Raw genomic sequence first — 24884 nt, forward strand, 5'->3', positions numbered from 1 at the left:
ATAACAATGTGTGCATTCTTTGCCGAGACATTTTCTTTTGACTTGAGCGGGAATATAAAGCATATTTCAGGTCTGCTTGTGTTTGACTACAAATGAAATGCACACAAATAGGTGACAAAAGTTTATGTAAAAAAGCAAAACATGTATTCATAAAAGAAAAAGGGACTTGGAAGAGTATGTTGTAACATGCATTCAGTGTAGTCTTCAGATGAGTACATGCATACTGTACACAGGAGATATTACACTGACAGAAATTTGAAGCGACACATAAGATACACATTCCTCAACGTGGAAATTGATAGTGACAAGACACACACATGCCCCTCACACCTGAATAATTAGGGACAAACACACTTGTTTTTTGCCACTCTTGTCATCTTTCCCTCCCTTGTTTCTTCTTTTTTCTGTCTCCCTCCAGTTCGTCTCTCCCTCCGGCTGTCACAAATGCTGTAGTGTGGGTGTTTTTTGCACAGACTATAGCCAAATCTTAGGCTGACACACACAAACACACACACAGGCACACTAAGGAGTCTGCACACAGCTGCACACAGCTGCAGTCTTGTGAAGTAGAAAACCTATTTCTGCCCTGACTATCTTTTTGGAAGGAGGCAGAGAAGGGGGAGGCATCAGAAGAAGAAGGCGTGCATTGAGTGAACAAGTGGATATGAGGAAAAAAAAAATAGCATTTCAGCCTGATTTTAGGTCTAAGTTACTAAAATTGTGTCTCCACAAAGGCTAGACTGTGTGTTTGTGTCTGAGATCCGGCGGCCACACCTCTCAGCACCGGCAAACATTAATCATTGTTTGCAGCTGTTTGCACTATCCTTGCTTATATTACAGGAATGCGTTTGCCCTCCTTTGTCTGGCTATGTGTACTGCGCTGTGCTCTTTGATCATTAGGTTCATTCCTCCTCCTCATCGTTTTATAGACAACAAGCTCATTATGCTTCCATTAAGTGCTGACAGAGTGAAGGGTGATTGAGGGCAGAGTGAGAGACGAAGGGGACTGAGTGAGAAGAATAAAAGCAAAGTGGAAGAGAGGAAGAGGGGAGAGGCATAACTAGCTGACTTACCCAAAAATGAGGACTAATGCCCAATATTAAAGATTTGGGAAGAGGGATGAGTGGAGGGTAGCAGCTGGATGGAGATATGAGAGAGGTGAAATTGTAGCAGGGTTTAAGTAAGATGTGAAAGGAGGGATTTGAGAAAAATGGGTGCATTCAGACAGAAGGAGACTTTGAGAATTACGCTGCTCACACTTTGACCTGCAATTATTTGAATTCACCACACATTCAACACTTTACAGGATATAAAGTTTAAACTTTTCTGCAAGTCTCAAGGTCTCCATGTTGTTCCTTTTTTGCTCAATATTTAGTGAGCATGATTAGAAAGGGTTACTGGCAAAATGTAATTTACTGCAGACTTCTGATTACGTGATGGATTGAGCAATCACAAGTTTAATTTGAATGGCCTTAGCATTCCCAAATGTTAAAGTTATTATCGTCAAAGACGCAATTAGATGGCTTCTATATTCCTTTAAGTGAACTAATTCCAGGTTGAAACAGGGCATAAGCTCAATCTAAGCTTTGACATTTTGTCATAAATCCACTGATGCAGCTGAGTTTTGCCAATTCTGTGGTCACTGCATGCTGGGTGACTGACATGTTATACTGGGCCACTGATGTAAAGACTTAAGTTCTGCTGTGACAAAGTCTCTTGAATCTGAGGCCTAAGTGCTCAGGTTTTATGTTCATGACTACTAATGCAGCATCAGGTGACCCTTAATTCAGTTTTGCCACAAAGTTCAGAAGCCCAGCTGCTTGTGTCCTTAAAGATAACTTGTACGCTTAGTTGCATTCACTTTTTCTCGCTATAATACATAATATGTATCTTTAATAACCAATAGATGAGTGTATTTCATGTGCAGATCATTCATCAGTTCTGTCCTGATTAGATGTCTTTGGAGGGCAAAATAACACAAGACTAAGTGGGATAAAACAATTATTAGGATAAAAATGTTTAAATTATTAAGTTTTAATGACCATTTCTAATAAAAACCCAAAGAATTTTTATTTTTTAATTTAACACCCTTACTTAAAGAATTTAACCATTTCAGCGCCTTTATCAGGGTACACAGGTAATATTTTAATGCTAAAACAACACTGAAAAGCAAACACAAATAAAAAAATGTACACATAAATACAAAAACATGAAGATAAAGAACTATTATCACCTTGATCTGCATTAAAAAAAGAAAGCAAATAAAATTTCTTATTGCTGTTGATTCAGTGTAAGCATGTGCATATTCCTATCGTTTTATAGCCCAGGCCCAACACAACAAAGCCAAAAAAGCCCCAAAAAAATCTCTTCAAAGATTGTTCTTAAAATATACAAGAAGGTGTTTGTGATCCGTTTGGCGTATCTGCAACACGACAGTAAAGTTTTGCAGTCAGATTGCTACTATAAACTCACATCTAAGCTTCAGGAACATCGGTCACATGCAGTCATACCAGCATGAGAGCACAACTCATTTTGAAAAACAAGAGCTGGCAGATTCAGCAGTGGGAAGGGGAGTCGATTGAGGCGAGCAGGCAGTTGGAGAGAAGGACTGTGTAGTAATGAGGCAGAGAACACTTATAAAACGTTATAGTCTCGTATATCGTGACTTTCAGAGACGGATGAGAAGGAAAGATGGAAGACGGTGGATCTTTTGAAGCTGTAATACTTGACACGCTACTTTTTTTTTTTTCCGGCTGCCTCCCTTTTTGATTGGGTTGCTTGTAATAATACTGTCAGTTTTGTTCTATCGGTTCTTGAAGTGTGCCATTGAAATCAGCAAAATAATTTGCAATAGTGCCTAATTTTCAATTTCAGGCAGTAGACTAATTTATTTTTGGGATTTTTGCTATGTGGAGTTTCCAAGCAGGAAGAAAAAAATTTAAATTCAGCTGCCAGTGAATTTTCATGAAAGGCTAAAGTTGAGATTTCTGCATGAAACAAGGAGAAGAAACCTGAAGGCAGAGAGATGCTGTGTGAGACACGGGTGGACAGGTAAAGGTTAGGAGGTAAAGGAAAAATAGAGAAAATAAAACAATATGTTGCGTAAGATGTGGAAACTTGCCACAGACACACACCCCCACTGTATAGAAGTTTATTTTTTGGAGTCATAAATATGACACTTTGGGTTGCCTTGCTGACAGCAAATCCGCCTGTAGCAACATTTTCTGGATGGTGTGGTGATATTCTGGGATGAGTCTGTCCCTTCAGTGTATCTAAACTTATGGCTGCACTTTGCACTGTGATGTCTTCTTTTTTTTTTTTTATTAATTGATTGTAAACACCACATTTTATGATCCCACAATGCTGTATGTCCACACGTGGACTATAAATTCCTAGGTGTCTTCTGTGGCTGTATTGATTTAAAATCTTCCCTCTTCCTCTCCTCTCTGGCTTCTGTGTTCACTTTATGGCTGCATTGCTTCCAGTCTATGTGCAACTCCCATTACACATTACTGCTGGCTGATGGCCTCACGGCTTCTGTTTGCTACATGGGATCTCTCGCTAATGTGAGGAAAAAGCAATGGATCGATATGCATGTTTTTTTTTGTCTCCACGTCATTGTTGATGTGTCATGACTGTGGAATCACATTGAAACTGCTGCAGAATGTTGGATTATGTTTGCTGTACAAATAGCTACTACAGTCACTGCAAATCTTTTAACCTTTTATTAGTGCATCTGACACTCATTCTAATGGTTATTCAGTTATTTGACATTGTGTAAATGTGTAAATATGTTGTAACATATGGAGAACACACACACTGTAGTGGTTCAAACGTTCAGCAAAAAAATATTCTGGCGGATTTAAATACAGTTAAAAAGTGTAATTTTACAATTTGTAAAAGAATGAATTACTGTTCATTCCACATTTTTATGGTGGACATTATGTAGAAGTTTGGAACTATGTTGATTATTACTTTCAAATTATTCTTACTTTTTTTCAGATTTTACCACAACAGGGGAAAATGCAAATGTAATCTAAATGTAAAAACATGTTACAATTAACTGTCTTTCAGTTTTTCTTTGAAATTGCTGCAAATATCTATAAAATAATATTTTTTCCTGGTTCGAATAAAGTGAAAAATAGTGTAATTTTGTGGTGAAATGTTGTAAAAAAACAAAATGAATTGCCATCTAAAAAAAAATACAGATTTTTGATGTGGACGTTATTTGCAGTTTTGGAATTTTTTAATAGTCAACATGTAAAGTAATACTTTATTGTGATTTTACTAGATATCTGTAATTTTAAAAAAGGCAAAATAAATTAAATAACAGCAAGTTACAAGAAAAAAATTATCATTAAGACTGGTTAAAGATGTTTTTTTTTTACAGTGTATGTCTGAATGACAAGCTACGATGGAGTTTTTAGCTGCATTATCTCATGTATAGAATATGTGCAGCTTCAACTCCTTTAACTTTATTTCTTCTTGTGGCCTTTCCTTTCATCACTCTTTCATCACACATTTTCGTCATTATTTATCCCCTTCTAACACCCTGCGAGCATCTCTTCCTGTAGCGTTTACAGGTACTTTGATTTTACTTATAGCTCTTCTTTCTGTCTTTTGCTGTATCACGTTTCTCTGACTCTATTTCTGTTTGTTGACCAACCATCTGCTCTATTCATCATTTACCCTCCCTCATTTCTTCTGTTCTGTCGTGTCTCTGCCTCTTCCATGGTTCTCCTGCCATTTGGCCATCTTTGACTTTTCAGTGTTTTTTTTTTTTTTTTTTTTTTTAAATTAAATTTTCTGAAATGTTTTGGAATTGAGAAACCTTATTTTTCGAAGCCTTGATAATCATAAACCGAGAGGAAGAAGGGAGTGATGAAAGTGGAGCAAAGCACAAATGCCACATAGGGAGCGATGACGGTGAGGAAAATAAGTAACTTCTTTTTTGACTTGTTGCCATGTAGAGAAATAGAAGTAGAAAGATGAAGGCAGAAAAGCAAAGGGAAGGATCAGAGGGTCATGGACAGAGGGAGGCTGCCAGAGAAATGAATGGTTCACACTTCAGAAAGAAGTGGTTTGAGCAGACTAGTAGGAGCTACCACTTTTGGAAGGCAGTGTGGATATCCTTATCTAGCTCTGAATAAACATGCTGGTTTGGTTTACAGAGGGTGGTTGGCATATAGAGGCTTATTGAGTATGCACACCTCTAAGTGAAGGTCTTGGGTCTGACCCTATGTGTTGGCATTTAGCAAGGCTTCTATTGTCCATACATTTCATTAAGTTTCCATCAGTTTTGGTTGTTTTTTAAACCGTAGGTTACATATAAAAATGATGTGTGTGCTACCAGTTTGAAGCGTTGAGTTTTGCATTTTGCCATGGACATTTTTCTTTTTTTTTTTTTTGCAACAATATGAGACACATGAGAGGAGTGGATCTGATTTATTCCCTTATTTTTCTCTAGCTTCCAAGGTGAACATCAAGCTGTACTCAAAATGTCTTGCTACGAGAAACTGAAACCATGAACTTTAAAGGAAAATGTTCATTGAGGTAATAAATCAAGTGAGAAGTACGTTCATTTTCTCAGACGTCTGACATGTTTCTGCCACCAGTGGAGTCGCCCCCTGCTGGCTGTTAGAAAGAATGCAGGTTTAAGACACTTGTGTCTCTTCACTTTTCAGGCCTGTAGGGTATGTCCATTTAAAAAAAACCCCAAAAAAACAGTTTACATGCAAAAAGCTGACACATTTCACTGTGGTGCAACCTCAATGCATTTAAGATTGGGCGTTATAAATACATTTAGATATTTTCTCTATAGTGTAATTTTTTCCATATATAAAGGAATGTGTGCAACATTTTTTCTGTTCAATATTAGTATTTTCCTACCTGTAGAACAATCCCCTAATGCATCCTTACTTTACGCCTTCAGTGGAGTCTGTGCATTCTCTAAATTTCTTCGTATAGAAGAATATGTACCATATCAACAGTATGTATGTATATTTTTTTGTTTATTTAATTTTTTTTAAACTCATGTCATTTTTGCACTTTTCACACTGTCACACTGCAAACCTCCCTGCTGTGGGAATAATAAAGGCTTATCTTTTTTAATGGTGTAAACTGGATTTAAGGTAGAAGACTTTCTTGGCAGATAAAGTTACCTGAAGAGAATTTTTACATGGAAATATTACCTATAGCTTTAATAATTCATTTTTATTAGTCTCACTAGCTATGTAATTTTGGGCTGGATATTGATCTACTACTGAGGTGGGGTTTGGAATGTTTTAGCAACAATTAAGTGGATTAATATAAATCTTTATACAGATCTCCATGGTGATGATATGGTGGTTATCACCTAACGTTTCCTCTTGTGTCTGTGAGTTTGACATTTGTCTCCAATTTAAAGCCAATAATTCCGAAAGTTGTCATGGCATTTCGTGCAAAACAAGCATTTGTGACCCTCTGGATAAATGAACCAATACTTTAGTGTATGACTAATGACATTTCTCATTAACCTCAGCTACACTGTGTTCTGTGCTAATTAGGAAATGTTAGCATGCTGAACTAAGATGGTAAACAAGGTAAACATTGCACCTACTTAACATCAGCGTTGCCCCTGTGCATCGAGAAAAGTGTAACACCTGCAGAATTTAATTGTTATACAAGGCCACAGTGGCAAACACTTTTTCAGCAGAGCCTGAAACCATGCTAAGTCTGCACCATGAAATACTAATCACTGCGCTTGGCATTTGGAGTAATTTGAGCATTAGGAACGAATCTAATACCATCTCAGTGCTCCAGCAGAATTAAAGATGAGTAAAAGTTTCTATTACAGGTAAATCTTCATATTTATCAGTTTATTATTGCTTTATTTGTCCTATGCCAATCTGTGAAAGCGCTTGATAACCAAATACGTTGCCCTTCTTATATCTTGGAAGCGATTTGGCATAAAAACGAAGCTGCAGCTGGAAGAAAAATAGATATGGAGCAGGAGGGAGGATGAGCTGAATCTTAATTACAGAGGCAGAGAAGGAGAAGTGACAATATGGACAGGCATCACTGAAGGAGAAAGAAATAAGTGATAGACTTAAGTAGCAGCTGGAATGAAGGGATGAATACATGAATTGGGAAAAAGATGAAGGGATTCTGGTCAAGCTCTTTTCCATTACAGCGAGGATGAATATGAACGTGTGGGTGCGTGTAGGACTGTGTGTGTGGGCGTACGCATGTTTGTGTTCATTATCATCATGAGTTTTGTGCACCCGTAGGCATGTATGCGATATGTGTGCATTACTGTATATGTCTGTGCCTCTGTGTGCTTTTGGGGTTGTGCATTGTGCGTTCGGGTGGGTGAGCTCGGCTGCTTTGGCAGCTGCCTGCAGCTAAAGGATTAGAGAGGTGGCACCACTGAAATGGAGCTGATCTATTTGCGAGTGTGTTTGTGTTATTCTGTGGTTGTGTCGGCCGTGAACGGATGAGACTTGTGTGTGTTGCGAGTCTGAAAGGGAATTGGATCAGATTACAGAAAAATCTTGGCGACAGATTAACTCAGATCCCCACAAGAGAGCACAAAAATGAAAGAAAGGAATGAAGAGACCTGAGAACAAGCAACGGCGATGTTTAGATGAGAGGAGGGAAGAGTAAGATGTGTTGTAGGCTCTGCTTATGTAATAACTACTGGGTAATATGGCTGTGCTTCCAAAGTTGCTGTGTGTAGCACCTTTAAACAGCTTTTCATGCTCAGATTGTGATACACTTGAGTATTATTCAAAACGAAAACAGGAAAAAGAATCAGTCTATATGATCTGTTTCATGGCTGTGACTGCTGAGTGCTGCTGTTTTCCAAAATGAGGCCCACATTTGCTATAAGCTAAAGAAAGTGGCATTCCTTTCACTTTGCATAGAGTGTCCTTTTGGGATTTACTGCATATAAAGATATAGTAATATTTTTCACCTGTGCTTTTCACTCTCCAGCCGTTGGCACTGCCAGAAGCTTTGCCTTGGAATGTTTTGATTTTAAAAGAAGAGAATGCTCTAATGGTATTACAAGGTCCTGCCCCTTTATGGAAACAGCACAACTATGACTAGAAGTAGAGAGAACTACTCTATATTTTGTGCAGGTTGATGCAATTATGCCATAAATCTGAAGAAAAAGGGGAAAAAACATCAAATTTCTCTATTTATTCCAGCAAAAATTAGAATTGACGTAAAACATTTTTCTAAGCATCGACAGGTGTCAACAATACTGAAAAACACGTGGAGCTTCATAAATAGGCTTTTTGACAAGGCCTCTAAAATGTCTCAACTTGCTTGACATATACATTTTTTTTTGACTATGCCATACAGAACCATGAGTCACACATGATACATTCAAGGACTGTTGGAAGGTCGAGAACCCAATGAATCTTCTCACTCTTTTCTAAATGAAAATTTCACTGCTAATAACTGTATACTGAAGGCTTACTGGATAAACCCATGTTCAAGCTTGGTCTTTTGAGACTTTTTTTTTTTTTTGTTTTTTAGCAACCTTGGGCTCAACTATGGTCTGACCTGGATGTTTCTTGGACTCAACATTAATTTTACAGAAAATATTCAGTTTTGTCCTAAAAAGAAAGACCACCATTGCTCAATATAAAAAGGGAGGTTCATCAAATAAAACATCGGTCTTGAAATTAAATTTTACAGAGCAATCATAATATATCATCTACTAAGTAATTTGATAATGAGATTAAATGTTTCCACATCTGCATATGGGGTCAGAACAGTAACAGTTGAACTTGACATTGAGCTAGTGAAAATAAAGTTTAGCATTGAAATCTTTAGCTGAACAACAAAAAAAACTGCACTTTGGCACTGAAACTCTTCTATTAAAAAAAGAATGAATAAGAACTTCCAAATGTTGCAGTAAAGCATAAAATAAATGCATACAAAAAAATTTTACATAATTGTTCATTGTTTGACCATGAATATTTTCTTAATAGCCAAAGGTTTATTTCATTGTACTGCATCAGACCTTCTAAAATGCAAACATTTTCAGTGCTAAAAGACGCAAAAGCAGTTCAAGGGAGCTGAACTGCAGAACAGAAGAATTTTTTTCCCTGAGACTCATTTTACCTGCATCTTCTTCAGTGGTCCTGTATGTATTTCATAATCAGTTTGCTTATGTGAAGACAGGTTCATAACAAAAGTGGCATTGATTATGTGCTCTAGACAATTAAGCCTACTGCTTCTGAAAGTCACCCTGCAGTAAATTGACAAGCAGAATTGCATACACACACACACACACACACACACACACACACACACACACACACACACACACACACACATTAATGTAACCAGACATAGCTATTTAACAGGTCAGTACCATCGATTGTACGATTGATTTGTTTTGTTCCCTCTGCTACACGATGCACATCACACATAAAGCTGTGAAGCTCTGCCACATCACCCGGACTGCTCCTGGACCTTCCATGACGCACCATGCCTTGCTCTATGCCTGGTGGATGTGGGGCACTGGGAGATGGCAGGGGGAATGCGAGGCTATGTGTGCAGTGAATTATCAATATTGCTGTTTCCTACGGGATTTGCATGTTGAGACAACAGTCTGCCTGTAAAAACCTTGAGAGGAAATCACTTTTTGTTTTTAGACTGTCTAAGTGTAGCCAGAGTGCAGACCTGAGGACCACTGAGAGTGTTTGATTGTGTGTGCGTGTGGTAATGATACATCGCAATGTCTGAGGGAATTTAAGTGCTTTTTCTTGGGCCTGACTCAATTTAATTGAAAATCTGAGGGAAAAAAAAAATCTTGAAAGCTTCTTTATTCCTCCTCTCCATGACTAATCCTCACCCGGTTTCTTGTAGTTACTTTTTCCTGTTTCTTTGAGTTAAAAAACGAAAGGTATTTTTATGCTTAGCACCAACCTTCATCTGCCAGGATGTTTTTGTTACCTGTGTGTCCTTGAAGAAGCAGCAGTAATGTCTTCAAATAAAGAGGAGACTCCACATATAATAAAGACACTTCTGCAGCCTCATACTCATGTCGACTTTATTAGAGCAAACCACTGACTTTCTATAAAAATGGATGAACCCTCTGTGACAAAAATCCATTTGTTTCTTGCAAAGCTGCTTTAAGCTCCGAATGGTGGTTCCAGCCATTGCCATTTTTGCAGTGCCTGACACCTTTAAACTCCCAACTAATCCAAAAATAGACCCTCTTTTTTTAATGTTACAGCACCCATCTATCAATCAGAGCGGCTACAACCTTAATCGTGCATAACTTTAAATCTTAACACAATTTAAATGGATAAGTTGCATACACATTCACCCCTAATGCAGATGTCATAATATAGACCAAAGCAGTTAGTTTGTTTCAGGCTGTACACGTTTATTTCTGCTTTAAGGCTGCAGGGATAGGCTCAATTTTAGAGACACCTCAAGAGGCCATTTTGGGAACTGCAGTTGTCACACTTGCATATTGGATTTAATTTTCAGCTCCAGAGAACACAATATTTACTGCGGGGAAGAAAAAAAACTGTTCAATATTAGTCGGCCTGCAGTGTATCTATGCACACCTTAGTGCTTCTCCAGCTTTTATGTGCAAAAATTGAGACCATATTAAATAACACTTTAGAGAAACTCAACGATATTTCATGAAAAATGTAGAGATCACTGTCATCTGTGGCTTGCTTTGATCTGATCTGCTTTGATCGAGAAATCTTTTCCCACTAGAGAATATTGGGATAGGAATTTGTGAAGAAAGAGTGACGCTTCTTACACCTGATAGGAATCTGAAACTCTGAACGTATCAAAGCAGGTTAGCAGTGCAGCATCGGTTCCTATAGTTATCCAGCTGGTTCAATGAGAGCCACCTTCGTAATACTAAAAACTCTGCAAAAACACTCAACATACCTCCTTAATCCTTTAATCTTTCTTCGTAGTGCACCCTTCTGATATGTCTTTATTTTAATCCACCAACAAAGCAATGAACTTAAATAGCACTCAGTCACCCTATATGAACACGGCAAGGCTGATCATAAATTGCTTAATCAAAGATACTGTATTTTCAAAAGCCAAAAAAAGGTTCTCATGCTGGTAATACCTCATAGACTTAGAAGTCGGTACAAGTTGAAACCCAGACATCACCTGCTTAGGCAAAGAAGACAACAAATACACTATGTGCTGTGCCAGCAGAAAACATGGCACACATACAAAACACTCACACAATCCAAAGCACATTAAGCGCACTTCTCAAACTGCCAGCTTAGGACTTTATAGGGTTACAGAAGACAATCGTAAAGCAGCCGTCAGCAGCAAACTACTGCATGAAGTCTTGGAAACTGAAATGCACTCTGTGCCTAGTCCTCCCACAAAATACATTAAGTGTAAAAGTGACCCAGTGGCTTCTATTATTAGAGTAGTGCCAACATGACTAAGATGGTTTAAAAACTTGATTTTGGCATAATTTGAAAAGGGAATAAAAGTGAAATTGGACTGAAAGAAAATGTATAAAGGCACAGAATAACACCTTTCATAGAGAGGACACAAGGACATTCTTGTTTTTTGCCTGTGAAATGTGCCAAGAAATTATAATTTAACAAGTCTATAGCTGTCAAGGATGCAATGATCATCAACAACTTGTGTGCAATAATGTATTCCATGAAAACATTCAGCACATCACCTCACTGCCGCTTCCTTCCTGTTTTATAAAAACCCAATTTGAAGAATTCCCTCTTGTGACCTTGTCAGAACTACAAAGGGGTTTGTAAGATCAGCTTGAAATCTTGTTTTTTGCTTTTGAAGTCAGCCAGTTGTGGTGATTGTGTTCCTGCTGGGGCGTCACCTTGTGCAGACAGAAGACAGGAGTGACATCTGTTTTGGTCTGGTGCTGTCACTAAAGAGTCCATCAAATTGTTTGTCCCATGTTGCTTGTACTTGATGTGAACCACTCAGTACTACACTAACCTGTTACCTCCTAGCTTGCAGTTTGCCTTTTAACTCTGACAATTTTTTCTGCCCTCTGTAGACAAGAACAAGGTGTTTTTAGCCTTGAGGTTTTTAGGTGAACACGGTGCCCACGCTTACTGTAGCCAAAGAAGAGAAATGTTTCTTCTGATCCTTTGTATTGGGCGAAAAATGAACCTTTGCAATCCGGGCTTTTATGCTGTTTATACCTTACTCTATCTTAGTGATGAATTATTTCACACAAAATGTTCCACAGTTGTAAACTCTCTGGGTGGACTTTCTGGCACTGTGAGGCACTGTCCTGCAAAAATACCATCAAGAGTCCTTGTTGAATTTTGACGTCTTGTAAGAACGTTTCACAGAGAGAAAGCAGAAGAGTGACGGTCCCTCCACCATCGAAGCTCCCTGCTGTTCTACCTGTCCCTAAATACTCCATCTAATCTGCTCCTTCGCTCAGTACGTCTTTGTCCTCTCTCTGCACTCCTTACATCGCTCGTCTCTGTCTTCGTTTGACCCATCAATCTTTCCTTTAACTCCCTCCATCCAAACGCACCCATTTTCTCCCAGTACTCACAAATAGTTCTTAGTGCGTTTTGTCTCACGCTACAGCTCTCTCTATGCTGTACAGTAGCAGCTATCCATCTCTGTCACTTTCTATTCAAGGCTTTACATCAGGGCTGGGATCATTTGAGCACAATCAGACGCACACTGGGACCAGCAGCAGGGAGCTAAATGCATAAATGCACCTTATGCTTTTTTAAACATTCTACTTAAAGTGTGTGGAGTGTAGTATGAATACACTCAGTGGCCTCTCCTCATGCTTGTACAGCCCATTGACTTGGCTGCCAGACCTTATAAAACAGTGACCACTCAATCTGTTACACTACCTGCTACTTCACTGACTCAGTGTGAGAGAGAGGGAGAATGAGTGCAATATGGAGTGACACGTATTGGTACAGTATGTGTGCGGATTTGTGTGTTTGTGTTGTGTGAAGGCTGGAGTGTGTCTTCTACTGTGATAGGATCTTTGTGTTCATCAGCGAGGCCTTGGCTGCACACAGAAGGTGAAGAGAAAGGTGACTCAGGTTGAAATTTGGCATTTTGTTAGTTTGTGTGTGAGTGCATGTGTGTGCACAGAGCAGAGTGGCCAAGCTGCAAGCACTTGCTGTGCAGTTTGTGTTGTGAAAACACATTTTTTTCATTTATTTACAGTAGCGCTGCTGCAATTAGTAGGTATATCAGATAATGTAGACGCTGAAAATGCGTCATCAATATTTTGAACATGCATATGATTTAAATGCAGTAGAACAGTGTCACTTTGTGGTCCCACTGCAAAAGAGCAAATTAATATTTGTAAAAATACAAATTGATATAGACATTATTTACAGCTTTGGCCTTTTTAATACAGTGAACATATAAGAAAAGAAATCTGTGATTTTACTAGGTATCCTCTGTAATTAAACAAAATGGGGAAAATCTGTAAAAACAATAATTAAAAAAATGCAGTCAAAGTTACTTATCCATTTCAGTCCTCACTATATGTATTTTTTCTCAGTGTTTTTTGTGAGTTTGTGTGGGCTTGGCCAAGCTGAGAGCATTTACTGTACAGTTTGTGTAGTGAAAACACACTGTTTATCATTTATTTACACTAGAGCTGCTGCGATTAGTAGGTAGAATCGATAATGTAGAAACTGAAAATGCCTCAACATCAACATTTTTAACAGTATCACTTTCTAGCCGTTTTGTCATTAGTTGTCTTTTGCTCTGGTCATTGGTCAGCCTTTTTTCTTCTCTCCTGCTCGAAACTGCATTTTATTACAGCTGAATTCCCAATAAGCTGTTCTCATTTACATATTTCCCAGTTTCTTTTGTCAGACAATTGAACAAGTGTGAAATGGTGACTGAAATATGGCTCATTAGGAAACATGTTAGCCAGCAGTCACTTCCAAGCTGCTGCTGTGCACGATAATGTGTACATTTTTGTCACAAGGGACGTCGTGCGAGATACTCATCACATATATGAGTTAAAGACTCCAGGTGGGATATGAATTCTGCTGAATTTACATAAAACATGAAGGTGCTACCAGTCAAGCGAAAGTGCAACAATCATGAGAAAAGTAGTTGCTTTAGCTGCTTTGTGCTTGTAAAATATCCAATATTCATGTTGCATTTTGTTTAATATACAGACTGAACTTTTTCACTTTGTCAATAGGTTTGAGAGAAACTTTTAGAGTTGCACTTCTGGCTTTTATTTATTGTTATCATGCTAGAATTGCCAGAATACCGTAACAGTTTTGCACTATGTAAACATTTGTTTATGTTTTATACTGTGCTGCATTATACAGTGACATACAGTTTGTATGAATAAAATGGTAATTTTGCTTTTTTTGTAGGAAAATAACTGTTTACATGAACTGACTTATTTATGAAATAGTCTGTTGTTAGTGGCAGCTAAGCCATTGATAATAAGCAACGAATAACCGTATATCTTGTATAATTTTCAGAGAAACAAACTGCTTATGCATTTCTAAAGATGTTAAAGATGGTCATTCCAGTTTAGTACATGTGTACGACATAAAACGGCTAAAAATAGAGACTTTGGGCCCTTCTGAAGAGTGAAGTTCCAGTCTGAAGAAGCTTCTTTATCGGCATGCAGAATTTAAACTTGTTTAGTTGAACATGAAATCCATAATTCAGTCCTGGCAAATTATTTGAAAGGAGCCAGGGAAAGAAGAGTTTTGTGTTCGCTGTTGTACTGAAAAAAATATACTCTTGTATTTCTCTTTGAGAGAGATGCTGCACAAATTCGGCTTTTATTCCAGTGTTTGTTTTTTTTTTAAGGTCGTGAGAGTTTTAGCAGTTTTACTCCTAAAGTATATCGTGGATTCACTACAGTACATGTGCTTGTGTGTGTGTGTGTGTGTCTGTGTGTGTGTGTGTTGGCATACTGATAGTTGTATATGGATTTGCGCTGTGTGGTGTGCTTGTGTGAGATTGTGTTGGGTGATTCTCTGGAGGTTTCTCTGTAGGTCACTGGGTCTTTATTAATCGTCCCTACAGCTGGGTAAATGGAGCTCAGCACAGGTAGCATGCACACACATTTTAATTGTTCGGTTTCTGCCGGACTCTGTGCCATTCCAGCTGGGAGAACACAACTACAGAACTCTCAGTGTGTAGGTGTTGTGTCTCGGTAGGTTCTTCTTTCTATGTGTCCTCTCATACCCTTGTGTGTCTGTTTGTGTGTGTGTCCTTTGTCTGTTTGTGTGGTCAGGGTGCGTATTGAGCTGTGAATTTGATCCCTTTTAATGAGTCTCTCTGGTGGAGCTACTAATTCCATAAATGGGACTAATTTCTCTCTTTAGAGACAGCTCCCATGACTGTGCCTGAATATTTTTATGCAGATAATGTTTTACAAATTCAGTGTTAATATTGTGTTGCATGTGGGTGTTTGCACCGTGCTCCTGCTCTGTGTTTAATATCCTCCTGAGATGAGTTTTCTTTTAACAGGCCTAATTCCTCCAGTTATGAGCCTAATAAGAGATGCAGGTGTTGTTATTACTTAGGTGAACCATTTGTGTACATTCCTGTGGATTATACATGATGAACTTTTTGCTCCAATTGCATCTTCAAAACACAGTTTTTTTTTCTTAGGTCGTTTTGGGCTTGTTTAGTTGCCAGATTCTAATTGCTGCAATTTTAGCTTAGGGCCATTTCTGTCTCTGCAATCCATCCCTGTCTTTTCCTCTGCCCGTTTGTCAACATTTATGCTCGCCAAATGCAAATCAAAGCAGTCCTGAAGGCACAAGGCTTGTTTAACAATTAAGGACTAAACATGCATTTTTCTGTTTGAAGACACGACTGCAAGAACTGGTTTAGATCATTCACTTCTCCCCCCTCTGATTTATTCACCTAGTCTGGTTCCCACAAAATGCTGAATGCTGCAAAGAGGGAGGGAAGAGAGCAAAAACACAAAACTGTCTTTTTAGCAAATCATTTTTAGCTGTTGTTTTATTAAATGTACGTGATGCTGTTGCCTTCTTGGGTTCTCACATCTGTGTCCTCTGGGAAAATTAGATTTGCTGTTTTGCAGCTTGTGTTTTTGGACATTTGATTGCTCACAACCCCCTAATTTCATTCTGTTGTTTGGATGTTTTTTTCTCCACACAAAATAGGGTACATTTTATAATATGGCAAAGCTTTGATTATAGGAATAACCAGTAATGTGGCTGGATCTGATCTATGCATCTTACAATGTGCTGCTGTGATTGGTTAAATTGGTGAAAATTGTCAGAACACCGATCAGATTGCTTTGCTCAAATTATCTGTGTAATTTGTGAAAATCCACCAAGTCCTACAATTACGATGATAATAATAAAGTTTATTTACATAGTATTTATATAGCAATTACACTCTGCATGCAGCTCTCACTGGCTGAAATTAAACTGGAGCTGAGACAAGCTGATGTGGAGTTGTGAAAGATGAATATGTAAAGTGCTGGTGTTGGTCTACTAACACGCTAATTTCCCTCAGTCATGTTTCACGGTAAATGCAGCCATGTGTGACTTCTAACTGAAAAATAGCCTGTTTGGGTGTTGCAATCTCCACAGAGGCAAATGAGCTGATTACGTATTGAAACTGTGTTTTAATTTAGTCTGTGCTGCACCGGATGTTAGATTGGATACAGATCAAAACTTTGCAGACATAACAGCTCCGTGTGAAGAAAAAATATGATAAAGGTAAACTGTAAAAGACATAATTAAAACTTAACATGGAGACGTTCAGTCATTTTATCATGATGAATGTATATAACTACAACTGAAAGGTCTTTGAGTTGAAACCGTGTATTAAAGTCGTGACCAGTGATTGGATTGTTCCTTGTTCTCTGGTAACATGAACATACTGTAGAACATTAAACATTAAATGCTGCTTTTCCATATCACACTGCTCATGACCATACAAATATTTGTGTTTGAAGACAAGAAAAACATTTGGCCAGCTAAATAGAAGTCCTACTTGGTCATCCTTACAGCTGAGATATAAGATGAGATAGGATTTTTAGAAACTTTACACTGACGCTACCGATTTGGTCGTTTTTGGACTGATTATCATCACTTATCTGAACAACAGTTATAATCCATGGGTTTCAAAAAATGCTGCATATAGACAGACATTTCAAGAACACCGTTATCTTGTTGGGATCATATTATTCCAGTCAGCACTATGTCCTTAAATCCACTGGTTTGGTGGCCTGAGTGCATTACATTCGCAGCCATTCTGTGCTCTGTATGGCTCCATTGATGCATACAGTTCACTATATTACATTCAAGTCTCTTGCATTGGCATTTTCATTATTCAACCTTGATCTTTTCTTGTCCTTAACCAAGTTTCCTAAACAAAATTATAGACATCTTAGTCATGATTTATTGGTGGATATTGTAGCCTGAATACAAATGTGATACATCGACGGTTTGTAGACCATGAGTTCAGCCTGCGTGCTTCCTCTGATCTATACTTTTCTTAGTATTTATTGGCATTCCGTTTTGTTTACTAAAGTTTGCATTGTTATTTTTGCCAACACTCTACATTTTATTTAACCGTGAAATCCCTTTTTTGGAGAGAGACTCTCCGACCATAAACTGCGTGCATCCCGAGAAACACTGAGATATAAGGACAAAGCCAGCATCATGCATTGCATTTATTGCATCAGAAGCACAGCTGGGAACGGTGATTTTGCTGCTGGAGCATCAACATTATGGGCAGTAGAGCATTGCTCCTCCTGGCAGCGTTTCAGCACCAGGGAGCGGCCAACTTGAAGCAGTGAGGTGTCAGAAATAATAAAATTTAACACAGCTTACACATTCTGAAATGTACACCAGAGTATCAGTTCTCACAACTTCATTAAATGCATGGTTGCAAGATAAACTAATTTACTGATGCAGGTAAACTCTGTTGTAAACATTATTTTGATGAGTTGTGTTGACATAATAATGTTAGTAATTGCAACAACTTAATAATGGGTGTTATTCAAACTGTAATTTTAGTTATTTTGCTTAAATCGAGTTGTAATGACTTAGTGAAAGTGACTTGATAATCAAATGTTTGTTTACCATGAGTTAAAGGTTTCAAGTCCCATGTGATACTTTTAGTTAAAATGTAGTATTAGTGGGGATGTAATTTGAACAAACATGATACAAAGCACAAGCCAAGGTGAGCAATGTGGCCTGTGTTTAACCACACCACTGCAGTTTAAAGTTTTTTTTAAAAGTTGATTACTAAATGAATTTATTTCTTAAAAGCTACCACATTATCAAACTGATGATGAATCTGAATGGTTGTCTACTGACAAATTTGAGTTCATAACTATCTTAAGTACGTCTCCTAAAAAAAATCTTAAAATAACATGGAAAACCTTGTTGGAACTACCAAATTTTTTATTAGAATTCGACCAAAAGCGTGTTTTGATCCTACCAGTTATTAAATAAGTGGAACAGATTATTGAGTGGCCGCCAGTTCTTGTGACTCAATGGAATTTATTGGTTGAACATAATTTATTTAGAAGGGCGCCTAACTATAAATGATTGATGCAAACTGTTGAGCACAAACATAGTTTTTTGATTGTAATACAGCCAGAAGTAGCACTACTTTTTAGTAACCAGGTCTCCTTATGAAATTACATCAGGTTAAATGTACAAAACATTTAACATTTTTGTAATGTGTGAAGAAATTACTCATGTGTGGGCAATGGCAAAACACAAAACACATCTAATCTATCTAGTTGGTATATAGAGTAAACCCATCTTTGTCTGGAAGAAGCCTCTCAGCTTTTCATGCTCCATTTGCATATTTTCCTTACTGAAATTGTGGTTTCGAGGACAGAGTCATATGTTTTATAAATTATGAAGCCTTTGAAAACAAATTTACAACTATATGAATAACCTGACTGAACTTGTTTAACGGTTTAGACACAAAATGCCACTGAAGACACTTGCAAGTGGATCTTTGGGATTGTTTTGTTGCAGATCCACTTTCCTTGCCTCATGTTCCCTAAAAAAAAAAAAAAAAAAAAAAAAAAAAGTAAACCTAAAATGGCCGATCTGTAGATCAACAAATTAGCTGCTATTTATTGCTCTCACTTCCGGTGTTGAGTGTGTAATATATGCAGCTCGGCATATACATCTGAGCCTTTTAGCCTTTGTTATGTGCTAATTACATGCCATTATGTAAACACAGTCTTCCTTGAGCCACATCTGCACTGTGTTTCATCATCTAGAAGATGTATTATCGTCTCTGCACCAGCAACACTGAGTAAAATTCCTGCATATTTATCGCACCAGACAGTAATTGGGATTCTAATTGCTGTGTTCTACCTGAAAGGTAGTCGAGAAAATAGTATTTTATGATGATGAGACTTCAATAAATCAACCCTTGATTAATGATCTCATTCTGCATTACAGAAAAATGATGAAAGCTATCCTCCTCTCTCTTTACAAATAAACCACAAGCCAGGTTCTTTCTCCATTTAGTGTAGTCATATTTGCTTGAAGAGTAAGAACAGGATTTTTTTTTTGTTTCATGGCTCATTAAGATGAGTGAGTGCTCTTTCTTGATTGTTTGCACAAAGAATACTAACAGTATTACTTGAATAATTCAGAGCTGTTTTCTATTTTTTATTTATTTTTTTGCTGCAGGTTGGATACGAGAATGCAGGCACGGTGGAGTTCTTGGTGGACAAACACGGCAAACACTACTTTATTGAAGTCAACTCCCGACTCCAGGTTGAACACACGGTCACCGAAGAAATCACTGAGTAAGTAGCAGATGTTTGCATATGCAGATGGAGTTAGGCTGGTGGGCAGCTATATAATTGTGGCGGTTGTCCGCAGACAGATGTGCTGCTTCAAGGTTAGAAGGTTCCCGCTCTGGAAATTGGTTGAAGTAGAGAGATTGGGGGGATGGAGGAGTGTAGATGGTGTCAAGAAAAGAGGTGATGTTAAATACGTGAGGGAGAATCAAAAAGAAATGGATTAGAAGGAAGAAAGACAGGCTGAGAAGAGGAGGGGAAAAGAAAGGATTGATAGAAAGTACCAGGAGAGCCAGAACAGGTGGAGTCAGTGAAGAGAGAAGCCAAGAGATGAGGTCAGAGAGAGAGACAACAGGAATGAAGGAGAGAGATGAGAAGGAGAGGGAAGATAATGAAAGATATAAATAGCATTCCGCTCTACTGATGACCTGTGAGATTTGCTCGGCTGAAACAACACAGATGGGTCTCAGGCTAATACACAAGACACAATAGCACAAAACGCACACCAGGTACAGGTGTACTTGGCCGTTCAGTCACACCCAGACCTGAATCTTTGCACTAATTCATATCTTAGTTTCTGCATAATTTGCTTAATTAATGAACTGAGCTGACAGACTAACAAACCAGAGCAATTAAAGCAGCAAGTTATGAGGGAGTTTTGCATGGAAACAAAATCACCTGTTCCTATGGCAACTCGGCATGACTGACAACTTCATCTGTATTCTCTAGCTATTTTGATCGTCTCTGCACTATTGTTTTTCTTCTTTCATCTCTTCAGTCTTTCTTTTTTTTGCTTTTTTCATTACTCAAGCAAGCTCTTTGATCAATTTGAGATATTTGCATTACACCACAGTGAACTAAATCAACTCTGGATGAGTGGAAAAAAAACAAAATCTCATCACTATGCATTTATCCTGGCAATCATGAAGACAAATAACCACCTTTGTCAACAAAAACAATATTTCTGTCAAAGCACAGTAAAACTGTGTCATCTTTTAAAGAGATTCTGTCAGTTGAGGTCTTAGATAGGTCTGGTTGTCCTAAAAATGTGGCTAATGGGACTTAATATGAGGTTCTGGAAGACAAATGTGTAAGTCATCAGACTCATCAGTACAATTTGGTGTAGTTTAGTTGAAGATTAGTTTTTTTGTTGTTGTTTGGCTTTAGTTTTCAGATATTGTCATTGCACAATATACAACAAAATAGCAATCCTGTGCAATTATGCCACAAAATCAGACGTGGTTTTAAAAGTAGGGCAGCAAGAACTGTGCAAATATAAAAATATAGTTAAAAAAAATAGTATATACAAGCATATGCCAAGAAAACAGTGTTATAGCTTATTGTTTTAAGGATAGCTTTGGTGCATTAAAAGCTATAACAGTGATTCTAAAAAGTATTTCCGTTTTTTGCTTTTATTGCTTTTTAACAGTGAACCATGGTCCATTTAATTCAAGTTTTTTAACTTGATCACTTCATTTACATTTTAGATTTTTAAACATTTGGCATTACTTTATAGGACTCTGTTTTCATTTTTCACTTTTTTTGTAAGGTCTTGTTAAAAAAATGCAAAATTAAATTGACCATAATTTATTGTTGAAAAGCAAAGGAACTGAATTTATCTGATTAGATGTCGTCAGTGAGTTTAGTGTGGCGTTGACGTGTTATTGAAAGTCTGCGTATCACTGAGGCCTAACAGAAATCTTGACAACATTTAGTTCCTCACTAAATGCTTTCAAAACCGTTTATTCTTCTTTCCTCCTTTGCTGTACATTATTTTTTTTATGTTCCCAATAGCTGTAGTAAAGCAGGGATGTGTGTTGGTCCTTCTGCAGACATGAAACACGGGTCTGCACATAAACTTGCATAAAACAGTGCAAGCTGCCAAAAGCTCCTCCTAAGACTGGAACAGATGTAATAACTTAGGAAGAAATGGGCACAGTTGCCTAGTGTGAAAAGGATAAAGACAATGAAACTGAAAGTGGTCTTTAATTAAATCCACCACTTCCAGCAGCGAACTATGACCTCAGATTTGGAGGTGCTGAGTCTCATTCTGGCTGCTTCACACTCGCTTCAAACCTCCCCAGTGTGAGCTGAAGGTCACAGTCTGGTGAAACCAGAAGAACCACGACATCTACAAAAAGGCCATGGTTCTCTGCTGGAACATGGTTGGTTGTTTCCTCTGGATTGATGAAGGAGATGGACAGATGGATTGATGCAGTGCCAGCAGTAATGCAGCTGTTACACTCGATTCTTGTGGCAAAGAGGAAGCTGATGCAAAAGGCACAGTTCTTAATTTACCAGTCAGTATATGTTCTAAACCTCGCCTATGATCAGGAGCTCTGGAAAGAAAGAATGGAGCTGGAGATACAGTTGGCCAAATTGACTTTCCTCCAATGCCAAAGGGTGGCTGGGCTCAGCTTTAGAGAAATTGTGAGGAGCTTTAAAGCCAGAGGGAGTAGAGTCGCTGCTCCTTTGTGTCTAAAGGAGCTGAGGTGGTTTGGTCATCTGATTAAGATGCCTCCAGGGTGCCTACCTTTAGAGGTTTTCTGGGCAGTGTCTAATTGGGAAGAGACTTCAGGTGAGATCCAGAATTTGCTGGAGGGATTATATATCTCATCTGGCCTGGGAATGCCTTGGGATCCCCCAGGAGGAGCTGGAAAACGTTACTTGGTAAAGGGACGTCTGGAGTGACCTGCTTAGCTGCTGCTACTGCAATCTGACTGTGGTTAAGTGGAAAAAATGGATGGATGGTCCCAAATTGTGATTGTCGTTATGTTTTCAGGTTATCCGTCCATTTGTCCATCTATATGACTGCCCATTTGATGTACTATCCAACTGTCCTTGACATATTTTGGACACTTTTGGGAAATTTTATCATATATGGTACCAACCATTACTTGAACTCGAGGATGAATGGATAAGAATTTAGTGGTCAAAGATCACTGTAGCCTCACAAAGCTCATTTTTGGTCATGAATGCAGAATTCATAAGCTAATTATGCTAAAAATTTTAGTCTAAGAAGATAAAATGAGGTGAGGACATTTTATATCCAAAAGGTCAAATCTGGACAGAAACGGATGCAAACTGCAGCATGACTGCTTGGCAAAGCATTAATTTTACTTTTCATTTGTGTCAAGTTTTGCATACTTGCTTTTTTCATAATGATTTGCTTGTTGAATCCCCTCTGTAGTTTCACATTTCTTTACATTTATCTTGCTGCGTGATACATTAAAATGAGCTGAGGAATACTGTGCTGGTTTTAAGGAAGCAATAACTTAGCAAGAAGATAGGATATTTATCCGTCATAAATCATATATTTCATGTGCACAGAGCAGATATTGCTATAATGTAAACGTCCCAGGATTGCCTTTCTTTTCTATTACAGTTATTGAATGCATTGTCACGTCGTGTACATTAAAAAAAGATGAAAAAATGGCAAAAAAAAAAAACAAAAATAAGGGACACCAAAGAACTCTGGCAATATCATCATAATATTTTCATCTACTTGCAACTCAGCAGAGACTTTGGGCTGCATTATTCGTGAGAGCATAGTTATACAGGAAAGATCTTCACTGTAAGTTGCGCGTCAATGTTCCTTTATTCTGTCTTTGTGCCACTTCCACTTACCCCCTGCTCCCCTCGAACTGACAGAACGTCTTTCTCATGTACTACAGATCTCCTCCAATTCGCCATGCACCAGTTTGTCAAATCCTCTTCATCCTGCAGAGAAAACCTCATGTCACAGAGGAAGTTTGACATTTTGGGGAATTGGGGTCATTTGAATCGGCAGGAGTGTAGTAATTACCTAAATCTGCATCCTGCGTGAAATCAATGAAAGTTTCACCTGTCACAAGCACGGCTTTTATTTCAGGCTGAGGTTGAGCTCTAAGCAGTGAGAAATTACGGCCTGGAAGGGAACAAAGAAGCCCCATGTTCATCCATCTAAATTCTAAGGGAAATGTGTTCTTTACAAGGGGTGTATTGCATTTGAGTGCAAATGACGAAAGTGAAAACTGCATTTGTGGTTTTATTTGAACATTATATCCATTAGTCTTTGAGCTTTTCGTTTCGCTTGACTGCACTCCCAATCTCTGAGGTGTGTGAGGACATTTATTCTTGTTTCTGTGTGTTTCAAACTGTCTGTGATACTAATAGACTTGTCAGGGAGGTATTTTTTATACTGAGTTGTAAAACTGGCCTCTAAAAACTTGCTGTTCATTCGCCCTCTCTCCTCGCCACAGTCTCCATCACTTGCATCTCTCCTTTTTAATTCCTGTTTTCATCAATCATTCTCCTTATTCCCTGTTCAATTTGCTAACTTTCTCTTATTCCAACCTGGCTGCAGTAGAGCCTCTGCTTGATAATCTTTTACCTTAATTCTCTGTCTGTGTGTGGTACATGCAATCAAATCTAAAAACTTTTTTCTAAGTAGTTCCTGTGGATTCTCTCATTTAAAGTTGTTATTCATTCTTACCTCCTCCATTTCATTCTTCCCTATGTCTGCTTTATTTGCATATGTCGATTTGTTTTTGACTTTCGTAAGCTTTCTTTTTCTAGCTTTTGTTTTTTTCTTCACTTCTTTATCTCAACAAGTCTTTCTTTCTTGTGTTTCTCTGTTGGTACCAGCAGATTGACATTTTTGTTTAAGAATGGAATGTCTCAAAATTACACTGATATGGAACAGGATTATGTATTTTGTTTTTTGACCAATTGTCTGCAAAAATACAGGCCCAGAGCTATTCCTATGCTCAGTTATCACATCAGTCAGACTACATCTGGTGGTTGCCATCCTGATCTGATTCTGCACATTGTGGTCATGGAAATCTATCCAAACAACTTTTACAAAATGCCTCTCCTTCCTCCTCATTAAGCAAAAAGCTACGCTCCTCACTTACATTGACCTGGGAAGTTGCTAGAAAGGCCTGTGATCAAATATCTCTATCCAGATAAGAGATCTAGAAACAGATCACATGGTAATACCAGCCGTAAATGGACTCTAAGCCTTGTTTACTCTGCAATTAGATGCTAAAGTGACACTAATGCGATGTTATCTGCAGCGAGGGTCAAAGTAACCCACAAATTTCGATTTTAAATTCTCTCTCTCTCCTTAATCCATCCT

The 24884-nt window shown here is 38.1% G+C and overlaps 1 protein-coding gene across 1 annotated transcript in view; it reads left to right on the forward strand.

Annotated features, from left to right (window-relative positions):
- Positions 1 to 24884, forward strand: part of pcxb (pyruvate carboxylase b) — a 332924-nt gene that overhangs the window by 53478 nt on the left and 254562 nt on the right. Inside the window, exon 10 of the mRNA XM_055007761.1 lies at positions 19653 to 19771. Within this exon, the coding sequence (XP_054863736.1) occupies positions 19653 to 19771 (119 nt within the window). The remainder of the gene's footprint in view (positions 1 to 19652; positions 19772 to 24884) is intronic.

Source organism: Amphiprion ocellaris, chromosome 23, assembly GCF_022539595.1.
Source record: "Amphiprion ocellaris isolate individual 3 ecotype Okinawa chromosome 23, ASM2253959v1, whole genome shotgun sequence".
NCBI lineage: Eukaryota > Metazoa > Chordata > Actinopteri > Pomacentridae > Amphiprion > Amphiprion ocellaris.